Source organism: Athene cunicularia (genome assembly GCF_003259725.1).
Source record: "Athene cunicularia isolate RWA chromosome 1 unlocalized genomic scaffold, athCun1 chr1_part1, whole genome shotgun sequence".
In the NCBI taxonomy this organism is placed as follows: domain Eukaryota; kingdom Metazoa; phylum Chordata; class Aves; order Strigiformes; family Strigidae; genus Athene; species Athene cunicularia.
In genome coordinates this window covers 93,803,597-93,816,508 of record NW_020799091.1, presented here as the reverse complement: position 1 = coordinate 93,816,508, position 12,912 = coordinate 93,803,597, and the positions used below count along the sequence as shown (strand labels likewise).

The following is a 12,912-nucleotide window of genomic DNA, read 5'->3' as shown; positions in this document are numbered from 1 at the left end:
ACACATCAACTAATCATTTTGGTGTACACCTCTCATTTTAACATAAGAAATAAAATGATTGTTCAGTCATGATAAAAAATAAACTATACATCTTAATTAAACCAATCACATAGTGTCTTTAAATACCCTATTGCATTGCAGTCTGCAGAACAGCACTGTCAAGATATCTACAAAAAAACCCAAACTTTTAAAATGACCTCTTTCTGCTCCAGCAATAATTCCAAAGAGGTTCTACAGCAACTGGAAAAGAAAAAAAATACTATGAAAGTAAAGTGCTTGTCATTGCTCAGGACAGGAAACAAAAGAATCTGTGGCCTTTTGATCCATGGCATTAAACAAAACAAATATTGAAGAGGAAATTCTGCGTTTTAAGTATGTGTGCTACCCCTTACAAAACTGAAGGCAAAGTTGCTGCTTTGTGATGAGCTGGCTTCTTCTTGCCCTCCTCTCCAGCCATCTCCACGCAATCAGGTTTTTTTTTGGGTTTGTCTTTTTTTTTTTTTCCCAAACCACTACAAATGAGCATGAGACTTTGGTGTTTTCTCTGCTGCAAGGCACCACTCATTAACAGAAATTCAACTCAAGCAATTTTTTCTCACTTTGAAGCTTCCAGACCATGTAGCAGCAGTGGCAAGCTGGAGATGCACCAATATAGACACACAGATACAACACACAGATAAAGAGGTTGTTTATGGAGAGCCACAGACAGAGCCACATGACATCTTCAACCCTTCCTACTACCACCAATTAACCTGGTCAATCTTTGGCTTTTTTTGTTGTTGTTGTTTTTTTTTTTTAAATGAAACAAACGAAAAAACAGTATCTATATTATTTGCAAATGCGTAATACTGCAGGTTGCACAAAGCCAAGGTAACTTGAAGGCACCCTGTGTCACACTCGGGAGATGGGTCCTTTAAGCATTTGACAGAATGCAGCTATTTTCTGACAGTCGGATGGCAGCTTCCAGCCAAGCTGGCTCACTGTTTGCTCACCTGCTTCCAAAGTTTGCACGCCCTACTCGACTTACTTCTGTAGGAGCACAGTCTCTTCTCCCCTTTATACGCAAGCATAACTTCTGTTGATACCAACAGAAGTCATGCTCTGCCTTGGGAGTGGGGTTTATACCAGAAACACAATATAAGCATATTACAAAATATAAAAAATAACTAGTGTTATATAGTTTTCTGCTTCCTATTTATATACATATACAGCATTAAAAACCATACGAAAACACCTATCTAATCCAAAAACCTCATTTTGCTAATATGCCAAAAACAAACCAACCAAAAACAAACACCCAAAGATTGTGCTGTTTTACTCACTTTTAATACAGTTTTGTTCAGAAATAGCTGTACTCCGTTAGAGTAGAATTCTGTTCTAGCCTATTCCTTTTGTCTTTGTCAGTATATAATTATAACCTCAATATTGCACATTTCCCCAAGAGTCAGTTCTGTTTGGACCCTGATAATGAAATGCATAAAAACATAATTAGCAGCGGAAATAACAATGTGCAGCACTAAGAAATACCCCTCAGGCAACTTTGTAAGCAACCTCCAGGAGGGCTTTTTAAAAAGAAAACCCTTCCTATCACCCCACCAGCACTAATGCTTCCGTCCTCAGTGTCTCTGCAAGAATATGAAAAAACTTAGTGTTTATAAGAAGATTCCCACAGATTATTCAGACTGACAAAATATATGCATGTGTGCATGTGTGCATATGTATACACACACACACACACCCCCACCACCCCCAAACAAACATCCCTGCAAAAGACCAGACATTATGCAATTTGGATCCTGATATCAAGGGATACATTTTCTACAGATTACTTGCTTCTGTACTAATTAGAAGGGCTTTTTAAGCTTTTCCAGCTGATGTATCAAGCAAGAAGTTCACAGTTTTCATTTAAAGTATATGTATCTGGGAGGTGTGGAATGGGGATGTTGGTTCCTTTAAATAACATGAGTGTTAACAGGAGGAAAAAAATCCCCAACAAATGGCAATGCTTCCATTTTTGTCTTCTATGAATGCATAATGCTGCATGCCACTGGTTTTCTGTTTATTTTCTTTAAAAGAGGTAATCATCTTCACAAACCCATAAATGAATATTGTGAAAAAGGGAGGCTCTGGTCCCTTCTTTGAAAAGCCTCTCCCTGCTGTGTCACCACTACTGACAGCTGCTAATCTTGCATAACAGCAGAGCTGTATTGGTCTGACTTGAGTACAGTACCGAAGAGTTCTTCCCCAACCACATCCCTCCCTGTCCCCACAAATGCCCCACCCATCTTCCCCACCATTATTTTTCCTTTAAAAAATTCAGTTTCTATTCATATTTGTTCAGTGCAAGAATAGTAGAAGCAAAAAGACATACATATTGCTTGTTTCAGTTCTATAAAGTTGCTAGCTTTCTGAGCCAGACAGCCTCTTCACATACTTCAAAATTTATTGCTTCTGAGAGTCACTCGTCCACACGACACCAGCCAGCCATGGATCCACACACACCATGGAACAGTGGTGAAAGTTCTTCGCAGCAAGAGCAGCGTGAGCTGCAGCAGCTGGGGCTCTCATTTGACCAGGACAAACTTCCCTAGCTGGTTTGAAGTCAGGTCCTCCATCTCACAATCCCCGTGCTGCAGAGTGACAGTGTCATAGCTCGGAGACTGCGCAGAGAAACTCTGTTGCTGAGAGAAGGTGGCGCCAACTGGAGAAACGTTGCTGCTGATGTACAGGTGCGTGTCTAAAAGGTGAGCTGCTGAGGACACCGGTGACACGCTGACACCGAAGAAATGAGGTTGGAGCAGTTGGCTGTTGCCAGCAAAGGCCAGCTCAAATGAGTTCTCTCTTTGTAGCTCTGACAACAGAAGAGAATTGGATGCTTTGCAGGTACCTATGCTGTCAGAGGAGGGGACGCCATTTGTTGCAGATGTCTGAGAAGTCTGGGGACAAGCTGCCTGGAGTAGCTGGTGGTGCTGCAGCTGGAGCATTCTGAACAAAATCCAAGGGTAGAAGAGGTTAATTTGCACTGCTAGGATGGCCTAGTGCTTTTCTTCCTCCTTTCTTGGCCCTGGTTCTGACCATAACTTTCCCCTTTGTTTCCTTCTCTCTATCAAACGTCTCCTTACCCAGCCAGTACAATTAAAGCAAGCTGACCATGCCAGGTCAACATGTTTTCAGTTGGCTTTTCCTCATGTTGGAGAGGACGACTATCACCAGAAAGTTATCTAGTCACCGTTTGGCCTGCTAATAATAGATGTTCTAGAGACAACGTGTGCAGATAAACCGGAAACTCAATTTTCCATCTTGCATCTATGGGAATGAAGAGGTGCCACCACACATGACATTTGAGGCCACTGGAACTGTGCCTCCTTTGTGGGCTGTAACTTTTCCAAATTACAAGGTCTCGCTTCCTTGCCATGGGAAAATTACAGGAGAAGGCAGAGGAGGAAAGGAATCATTCCCAAAACTAACAAAGAAAAATACAGCTTGCAATGGGGAGAAGTAATGTTTTCCCCCACAGTACCAAATTGCTTCTCAATTCAGCAACCTCCAAATATTTGGATGTCGAGATTTTTAAGTGGAACTGCACATCCTGTGTTACGTATGCCAGTGCAGGAAGCCACAAAGGAAGCCAAGCAGTTTATCTGCTGCCACACAGCAAAGATGGAGGATAGGAATCCCCAGTGACCAAACTCCCCAACCTCTTTTACTGTGTTTACTCCTCCTCACTTGCCCCTAACCAAAGTAAACGCAGTGAAAACAGCAAAACTCCTCCCAGTCAGCTTCTCACCTCTGCTGCTGTAGCACCTCCTCCAGGAGGCTTCGTCCCTCTCTGCCACTTCCACTGCTGCTGTACATGCAGGTGTTTGGCTGTGTGTGTTGGAACGGGCTCATGGCACTCCTTGCTGCCCGAGATGAGGAGGACTGACACACCTGCCGAGCAAAGCCTTTGATTTTATTCAAGCCGAGAAAGCCCTTGGCTCGAGCGTTCTTCCGCAGCTGCTGCCTAAAAGCCTTCAAGCCTGTGGGACATGAGGAAAAGAAATGCACTTTAATCCTCCTTAGCATTTGCCTAGGAGCCTGCTTTACAGATCAGCCTTTCTGGGCAGCTGCCTTCATTTGCGTGAGAACTGCGCTAGAAGAGACCGTGACTCTCCAGTTCACGTTCACCCCTCTGTCTGACGGACAGAGCAAAACTTCTGTAATGGAACAGGGTCTGGGACAGCTGCATCCCTGTGTAGATGGACACATGCACAGCAAAGGAGAAACCCGACAGAAATTGTGTTGTGCACCCCCTTATTTTAGGAGGAAGGAGGAGCCTGCCATCCCACTCATGGCAGCAGAAATATCTTCACGGGCACGCTGAATCAGTATCTGAGAACCTCTCATCTAGGCACCTTCCTCAGGGCACCTGGCCCTCCCTCAGGGACCGGGAATACAAGAGCCGTAATAACCAGGTGGTTGGCCTCAGTGTAACACACACAGGCAAGTAAGTATCCCTGCATGCTACCCTTTTCTAGTGGCAGTCGGAAGAGTGCAATCCCCCAGCAATAAAGCAAGGAAGACATTACCTTGAGTTAATGAGGTATCAGATGCTCGCCTTCCTTCTTGGAAGCTGACAGGCAGGAGAGAAGCACCTCCCATGCAGCCCTGGGATTCTAACACCGGAGCGTCAGACTGGGAAGCTAGGAAGGGCGACGTCATCCTAGCTGTGGCCGGGCTCCCCGTCATTACTTGACCTGCCAAACAGCTGCTCAGGGCCACTGAGCTGTCATTTGAAGATGAAGTAAGGCAGCTGTCTGAACTAGTTCCCTCTGTTGGGCTTGCAGAAGAGGAAATGACTATACCTACAGAGGGGAAGGAAGGAGAGAAAGAGCATTCCCAAGATGAGTACAGGAAGGACCAAACATGACATCAGAGCCTTCTGCCCACCTACACTGGCACTAATAACCACCTGCGAGGTGGAGAGGTGTCTGGCAACTCGTGTTGTCACAGAGCTTGACTCCAGCAAGAGGTCATCAATGAATAACCTAAGGTTGGGCTCCTGTCCAGCCGGCTGGGCTCTGCCAGCAACTCCAGCACCACCCGGCTATGCTGGATAAGGCCAACATCATTTCTTTAGCACGACAGCTCTGACATGGGATTATCGTTTTGTGAACAGTTTTGTTTGTTTAGTTCACAGGGTCTGGAAGTGTACCAAATACAGTTACGATGACTTTTTTTTAATGGAGGCACCATCACCTCCCCAGGTACAACAGCGGAAGCAAGCAGAGAAGGGTTATGTCCTGCTTGCGAGAACGCTCTCCTCTAAAGTGATCTAGATAAAATACAGCAGTGCAACACCTCTTCTGTAAGGGCCGTGCTTATTTATAGGAAGACAGAATTGTGGAGGGCAGAGTACAGACCTCTTTTCTGGGCCTTCCTATCCCAGTGAAAGTAAAATCAGCACATACTCCTCAGACATTTGTCTGCTATGGCACTCCTTCTCTGTCCTTTTCCTCTAACTACTGACACCCTTCGTTTCTCCCAGACTTACTTACATGGAGGGGCATGCTGATAGAAATGAGTGGTCACTTCAGCCAGCGTGTGCCTCCTGCTGGTGTTGCTAGGGATGCAGATGGGGTGGTCATACGCCTTAATTTCATCTTCCAGCTCCTTCTCTTGCCTCACTTCTTCACTAATGGTGGTCTCTAGCAGGCTGTTGGGGGAGATGGAGCGGTTCCGGAAGAGCCCGTTGAAGTTGGGATCCACAGGAAAGAACACAGGCTGCAAAACATGTCAGATCACAGACTGAAGGGTGTTTCACTTATTTCTGCGCTACCTTTTAATATTCTTCACAGCCCTGTGGCACATCTTCAATAGCCATACTGTTTGAGAGGCTACTACGACACCATGCCCAAATGCCAAACAAAAGATTGGAGGGAGAGAACAGAGTCACAACCCCTGTTGTTTTGGATTGGCAGAACAATTTAAAAAAAAAAAAAAAAAAGTAATACACAGTATAGCTGAGAACACCAACCTGTAATGGATTGCTCATCTCACAGTCCATTTCTGCCTGCAAGGATGGCTGAATCAGGTTCTGAGGTTGCTGGTAAAGCAAAGATGATCGCAGGGTTTCACTAGTGAGACTGTCCTGAGGCATCTGGAGAGAGAGAGCGATGCACAGAAGCCATCACATACACTGCAGTTCCACATGACTTTTCAGATACTGGAGGTTCAAGGAGTATGAGAGACACCTTCCATGCAAGCTTTCTCCACATACTTTCTAGGAAGATTAAGAAAGCTAGTCTTTCAATGCAAACACAAACACAAAACTCCTTCACCTAAGATAGGCAATTTAACTGGAAGTACAATTTGAAAAGGCACCCAGACCACACTTTAAAGGGGGTGGGGGTGAGGAAAAAAAGTCAGAAAAACACACAATCTGACTCATGGGGTACTTCTGAGGATCCTACCTATGGGGTATGTAACAAAGTGTAACCAATCCATGCCTGAGAGGGCAAATTTCCTTGAGAAGCCTAATCTTCTGGCTCATTATTGACCTGCACCCGAGGCAGGCTGTTTGGACCATGACCCACAGTCACTTCTCAGGAAACAGGCCATTTATATTAAATCAACCTTCTGCTGAAGGACAGTAGGCTGTGTCCTATCAGAGGGAACCAATATAAGAGTTGGTTTTCAGAAGCCTGAGAGTTGCCATCTTGTATTTTCCCAGAGCAAGGGGCAGAAAAAAAAGAGAGCCAACGGCCACAGCTTCCCAGTAAGTAATGCCCTTCCTTACCTCAACACTGCTGATCTCAGAGCTCCTCGGCCTTTGCTGACGGCCAGTTGTGGGGCGACTCGATAGCTGGCTGCTTCGATACTCCTTGAGGCGCTCCAAGAGCAGGTAATAAATTGCAGCAAAATGGTTGTAGCTGCTGTTTTGCAGAGACTAGAAGACATTGAAAGGACCCTTGAGTTGCAGGCAACTCAGAATATAAGCAGGAAAAACTCATCTCTAAGGCCTCATAATAGCGTACTCAAAAAATAAGTAAAAATCCAGAAGGGCAGTGAAGATTTTACTACACTGTGACACCAGATCAAGGCTAGTCACTGAATGATGTATATCTGACTGCACCACTGGCATTCTGGTAGTCACTGAGGATGTATCTAAGGGGCAAGCATTTCTCACCTCAACAGTTCTCTGCCTGTCGATGCCCAGTGTTTGCATGATCCCAAGGACCTGCTCATTGTAGTCACCCAGGTTGGAGTTGTAGTTTTGCATGGAGAAGGACAAAGACTGCTGCTGCTGAAGAGATGGGTCAGCTTGCATCCACTTGTGCTGCTTTATTTGGGAAATGGTTATTCGCTTGGTTGGGTCCACAACCAACATCCGTCGGATTAGTGTTTCACAGTCTGGATGACAAAGACAAACTCATGAGCAGGGGCAAAAATAACAGCTCAGCCCAAGGTCACTGCTAAGAAACCTTCCCAGCAACAGTGTATGGTGTCTGTGAAAACAGGAATTAAAGGTTTCTGAGCAGCTGATGGCTGATCTGACTACCAGGTATTCAAAACAGCACACGAGATGTCCACATCCATTTCACAAAAGCAACACGTCACTACAGGAAATGAAGCTGTACTGGATACGGGCAGGTTTCAGGTGGCCTTGCACCTTGTAGGAGAGCTAGTTGAGTGGATGCAGGTTTAATGATGTTACATCCACTTAAAAGAGGTCAGAATTTAGTACAGAATCCCATCACATACAACCTCCTGGTCCGTATGTACTGCTTATTTGTTTATAACCAGGGAATCAAAGCCATTCATGGCTGTCACTGATAAAGGTCAGACTTCTTCTTTTCACTTGAAGACAGAGGCACATTCACTTGTTTTCAAATCCAAGTCAGAGAGGTGATACATACTATTCTTCAGTACCTTCTCACCAGACTCTTGGAGTGCTCAAGAAACAGTGCTAAGCCCCACTATTTCTGCTCTCATTGACAGCACAGATACACTGAAATATGCCCCTCCTGATTTGTTAAAATATCTGAGAACTAAACCCATCTTAGCACTGCAGGCTAGTCTCACTAAACTCCAGTTTTCTCTCTTTTGTGAGAGTTTATTTCTCCAGCTAGGGTGTCAAATATTTTTGTAATCCATAGAGATACTCTAAGAAATGAAACGACAGCCTTTTAGATGCACCATAAAGCAGATCCCAGAAAAGAAAACGTGTGCAACCAGCCCCTCAACTCTGTTGCCCTACAAAAATTACATAAAGACAAAGTGATTGCCAGCTGCAAAACCAGCCCCCCAAGAAGGAACAGGACAGCTAGTCCTTCATTTGTAGCCCCTTTTTTAACATTAAGGATCTGTGAAAAGCACCTTCGGACATGAAGTAAGGGATGCGGAACCGCCCCTCCAGTACTCTTTGCCTCAGAGTTGGTAAACTGGGTCCATCGAAAGGCAGAGAACCACAGACAAGAACATACAGCACCACCCCAAGGCTCTGTCAATAGAAAACAACACAGCATGTGAGTGACTCCAGCAGAAGCAATGATTTTGAAAGCCCACAGACCCTCACAAAGTGTGAAATGCAATTTCTAAGGAATATTGAGCTCACCCATATATCAAGGTGAGGTCCTTCATATTCTTTGCCTTCAAAAACTTCTGGAGCTGCATAAGGTGGGCTTCCACACCAAGTGGAGAGGGGCTCTCCTGACTTGTAGAAGTTTCCAAAGCCAAAGTCTGAAATGAAGGTAAAGGTCTGGGGTAAGACGTCACTCAACCACATACTAAGATTTCAGAAGTGGCAGAAAATGGAAAGAAGGGAGCAGATGTATTGTTTTGTTCTCTGCCTATTCATTTAGGCTATTCTCTTTGCTCCAGAAGTTATCTTCAGAGGAATATCAGTAACGTTTATTTTCAGTAACGATAAATACATGCATAAGATCATCCTAGGGAGACTGAATTTGACTACATGCCTAATCTTTATAGAGCAACCATATATTTCTTATTACCTGCTAACTTGATATTCATGTTAGCATCTAGCAGAAGGTTTTCTGTTTTGAGATCCCTGTGCACTATGTGGTGGCTGTGACAATATTCCACTGCTGAAAGAATCTGCCAGAACTTCTTCCGTGCTTCACTTTCACTTAAGTGCCCATTGGAGGTCAGATGATCTGCCAGACAAAATAAAAAAGGCAGAGGATTTAGAAACACCTGGAGGAAATTTTTCATAATCCTGCAGGTGCTGCAGTCGCTGTTTGACAGCTGACAATGCCAGCCCTGGATTTTTAATCACTGTGTGTATATATATATATATATATATATATATATTTATATATTTCACTCATGAATGACAACTATAAAGCCATGGTTACTAAATCTAAAGAACTGTTAGCTCTGGCAGTGAGGACTTACCAAACATTTCTCCATTCTTTGCAAACTCAGTAACAATGTAAAGCATATCCTTTGTCTCCATAACCTGTGAAGACATGAGAGGACATGCTTAAAAAAAGTGCAGACCTCTGTATTTTCATTCATTTTTCTAAGTGTATCCTTGAACATATCAGTTCAATTATTTAATTGCCGCAGCAGCTGGCAGTAAAGGCATCTAATTTTGCAGCACAGTGTTCTTTCCAAGCAAATCGGTAATGAAAAAGATAACAAATCAATGCGTATGTGCCTACAAGATGCAACAACTTCCCATGCCATTGTTCTTCACACCATTACCATGCCACCTAATCTCCATTAGATAACTGATGAGCATTTCAATAATTTCATACACTTCCCCAAATTCCTTGTTAAAATATGCATATGTAGTTTTCTAAATCATTTGATATATTTTGAACATGCAAAAACACTTAAAAGTTTACATAAAGTCGCCTTTGTCTCAAGGCTAGCAGGTACTCAGATCAGGGGAGATATCTACATCTTACACAAATCAAGAAGTAGTATCAAATACCCCACTCCCATTTGGTGTTGGCCAGGGTCATGGCAAGCCTCCCATGCAAGTGACAATAGGCTATTGTTTGTGTAACAGCAGTGCTTGATGTACATCAACAACTGTCAATATATCACCCAGTGTTCACCTATCAATCTAGTATCAACTTCCTTTGACAGTTGTTCATTTTTTCCTTTGGAGGAAAAAAGAAAACCCAACTACAAACCAAACAATGAATGAGAAATTCTGAGCATTTCCAAATTAATCTTCAGTTACTATGGCACATCTTTGAAATGCTGCATTTCAGATTTTAAACTACAACATTTATCTGCAGTTAGACTCTCAAGGAACAGATATTTTGCTCTGGAAGCAGAAGGCTCGCAACAGGTTAACAATCAAAAAAGTGTCAATGCTACTTCAAAAGCTGCAATTTCCAGGCTCCTAAGGTGTAACCTTTTTCGAAGGCTCTTGTCCTCCCCTCACTACAAGTACACACAGACACAAAATGAAAATAAACGAACTGGGAGAAAAGGAAGAGAGGTTCCCAGTTTAAAAAACTGAAGGAAAGTGTTCTGGGAAAGTTGCCAGCTGGATGAAATTAAGACGCTGTGCTGAAACTAAAACAATGATGAAATAATACAAGAACGCACACCCTACATTGGTATGTCATCTAATTCCATCCCTGCTTCTCAGTCTCCACCAAACAGGTAAAGCATCAGTTACAACAACAAAGAAAAGAAAACTTCACTGAAAAGAAATTATGGTCCACTACCAACGTCATTTGCTCCATCAGGTGAAGTGGTTCAACTAGATGGAATTTAACCTGCTTTTCTAAAAGCTTTGAAATGTATTTTCACCCACACCATTCCACCGAAATGAAATCAACTGAACTGTTAGAATGTTTCTGTATGTCCTATACTGCCCTATGGGCAACAATGACGTCAGATGTTAACACAGAATAATTTTTGTTATGATTGTTAATACTATAAATATCAAGCACTTCATGTGTGTCAAGGTCTTTAAAAATAATGCCTTGCCTAAGCACCTGCCTTACTGGCTCTTCAGCCTTACACACTAATTAAACTTTTTTTTTTTTTTTTTTTTAAAGCTAACAAACCCAACGGTAAGATTGCAGCTTTACGACAGCAGATGGACTTTCAGACCTGCTGCTTCACCCACCTATTGCTCTCTCCCCCCCTGCCCTTCCAGACAGGTCCAGACAGACCGTGATGCCTCATCTTCTTCTTAAATCTACATGGCACGATTTAAGATGATTAAGAGGAACTTACACCAAATGCTAATTAGATGGAATATTTTGAATTTGCAAAGCAGTCCTTGCTCACTAGACAGATGTGATCCTGTTTTCTGCAAACACATTAATTTGTTCTTACTGTTAAAAATACCCACCAGTGCAGAAACTGAACAGATCTAAATCAAAATTCACGTTGTGAAACTCTATGAGGGGGAAGATATTTATTCACTTTCAAAACTACACAAACCGGAACAGAATAACCAAACAGGTAGTTTTTTGACATATTCTAAGATACCAACATTTACTGGCTTTTTATTTTCTACTTAGATTAGAATTCTAACTCTTAGATTAGATTTCTACTTAAGATTTTCTACTTAGATTGGTTTGGTTTAATTGTTGTTGATTTTAAATCCCTTCCACTTAGAGCAAACTCAGCTTTTGTGTTTTCTTCTCTGCCGTCCTACGTGAGTTTAAATCTTCCCCTTAGCAAAAGCATGCAAGAAGTTCCACTCCTCCACACAGGAAAAGCAGAAGAGTTAGGAAAGTTAATCACAGAAGCTCAGATAATCAGTTCCTTGCTCTGAAACAAACTTTAGCCTGGTTTTAACTATAAATTTTACAGTGCATTTTGTCAAAAAGCTGTCTAACATACCAGAACCTTATTCAAAGAATGACGAATGACTTTTAAAAAACCCAGTTTAAGTGTTTTTCAAAAAAGTATTTCAATATGCATTCTCTCCACAAATATTTGATTTAAAATCATGTGCAAAAGAAGAGCACAAATATATCTCATCTGCATGCTGCACTTCAAAGCTGACCTCTTACCTGATATAGCTTGATAATGTGGGGATGATTCAAAAGCTTCATTATCTGAACTTCTCTATAAATCTTCTCCAGATTGCTCGGGTCTAACCTTGTTTTGTCTATTATTTTTATTGCAACCTGCAGATTTTAAAAATAATAAAAGAACCCCCGGTATTACAAAATAGGTACTCTTACTGTTAAGATATCTTAAAAAAAAAAAAGAGACACCTCCCCGCACACACACACACACACAAAACTCACACAAATGAAGTAGCTTTTAAAAGTACAGACTTGACAAAGCTGGTTCTGTTTTCCTGACCCGCACAGAATTCACGGCACAGAACGTTTTCGTTTTTCTTTTCTACGTCAAAGGATTGCACATAAGGTAGCGAACAGAACTGCAGAAATTAGCACTGGATGGGATTCGGTAAATCTTTTAATCCATCCCATGCCAGTGAAAAACAGATTCCTGTAACAGACTATTTTCTACCGCAGTGACTTGTATGACTGGGACATGCACTGGAAATATAAATACGGTTGCATGCCCACTAATAAACGATTTCTGCAAATAACACTGCAAGTTTTTTGTTCTCGAAGCGCACACATCGAATGAAAAAACTAAACCCGCCTAAAGTCTTCAAAAGAGCCTTCGGCTGTCGGACTTCTTCGCAAACTAAGGCGGGATAGTTCAGCGAAGCCACCGCAGCACTCAGAAGCGTTATTTTTCACGTGTTCTGCCTCGGTTTTAATGTTACGCGAACTCTACGGAGCACACGGGGCGGGGGGGCTCGAAGCTCCTACGAGCCGCCGCATGGACTCGCCAGGGCAGGCTGCGCCCGCCGGGCTCCGCAAGGCTCGCTCGCTGCCGCGCTCCTCCCGCCCGCCGGCGGTTTCCAGGCGGGTGCTGGCAGGGGCAGCCCCGACCGCCGGGCTCCTC

The 12,912-nt window shown here is 43.0% G+C and overlaps 1 protein-coding gene across 1 annotated transcript; it reads right to left on the bottom strand.

Moving 5' to 3' along the window:
• Positions 1–421: 421 nt before the first annotated feature.
• Positions 422–12,163, bottom strand: SIK1 (salt inducible kinase 1). The gene is made up of 12 exons (XM_026850879.1): positions 11,997–12,163; positions 9,397–9,460; positions 8,994–9,155; positions 8,597–8,721; positions 8,359–8,482; positions 7,169–7,392; positions 6,779–6,928; positions 6,017–6,139; positions 5,538–5,763; positions 4,569–4,844; positions 3,788–4,019; positions 422–2,985 (listed from the first exon to the last, which is right to left on the bottom strand). The coding sequence occupies exons 1-12, from the start codon at positions 12,036–12,038 to the stop codon at positions 2,565–2,567; spliced, it is 2,169 nt and encodes a 722-aa protein (XP_026706680.1). The 5' UTR covers positions 12,039–12,163; the 3' UTR covers positions 422–2,564.
• Between the last annotated feature and the right edge of the window lie 749 nt (positions 12,164–12,912).

Excerpts from the sequence above, each read along its gene's own strand:
- SIK1 (XM_026850879.1), bottom strand. The coding sequence starts at position 12,038 with ATGAAGCTTTTGAATCATCCCCACATTATCAAGCTATATCAG. Across the intron at positions 7,393-8,358 it reads CCCTTACTTCATGTCCGAAG|ACTGTGAAACACTAATCCGA; the intron begins GTGCTTTTCACA and ends TTTGTCATCCAG. Across the intron at positions 4,020-4,568 it reads TGATACCTCATTAACTCAAG|GCTTGAAGGCTTTTAGGCAG; the intron begins GTAATGTCTTCC and ends CATGTCCCACAG.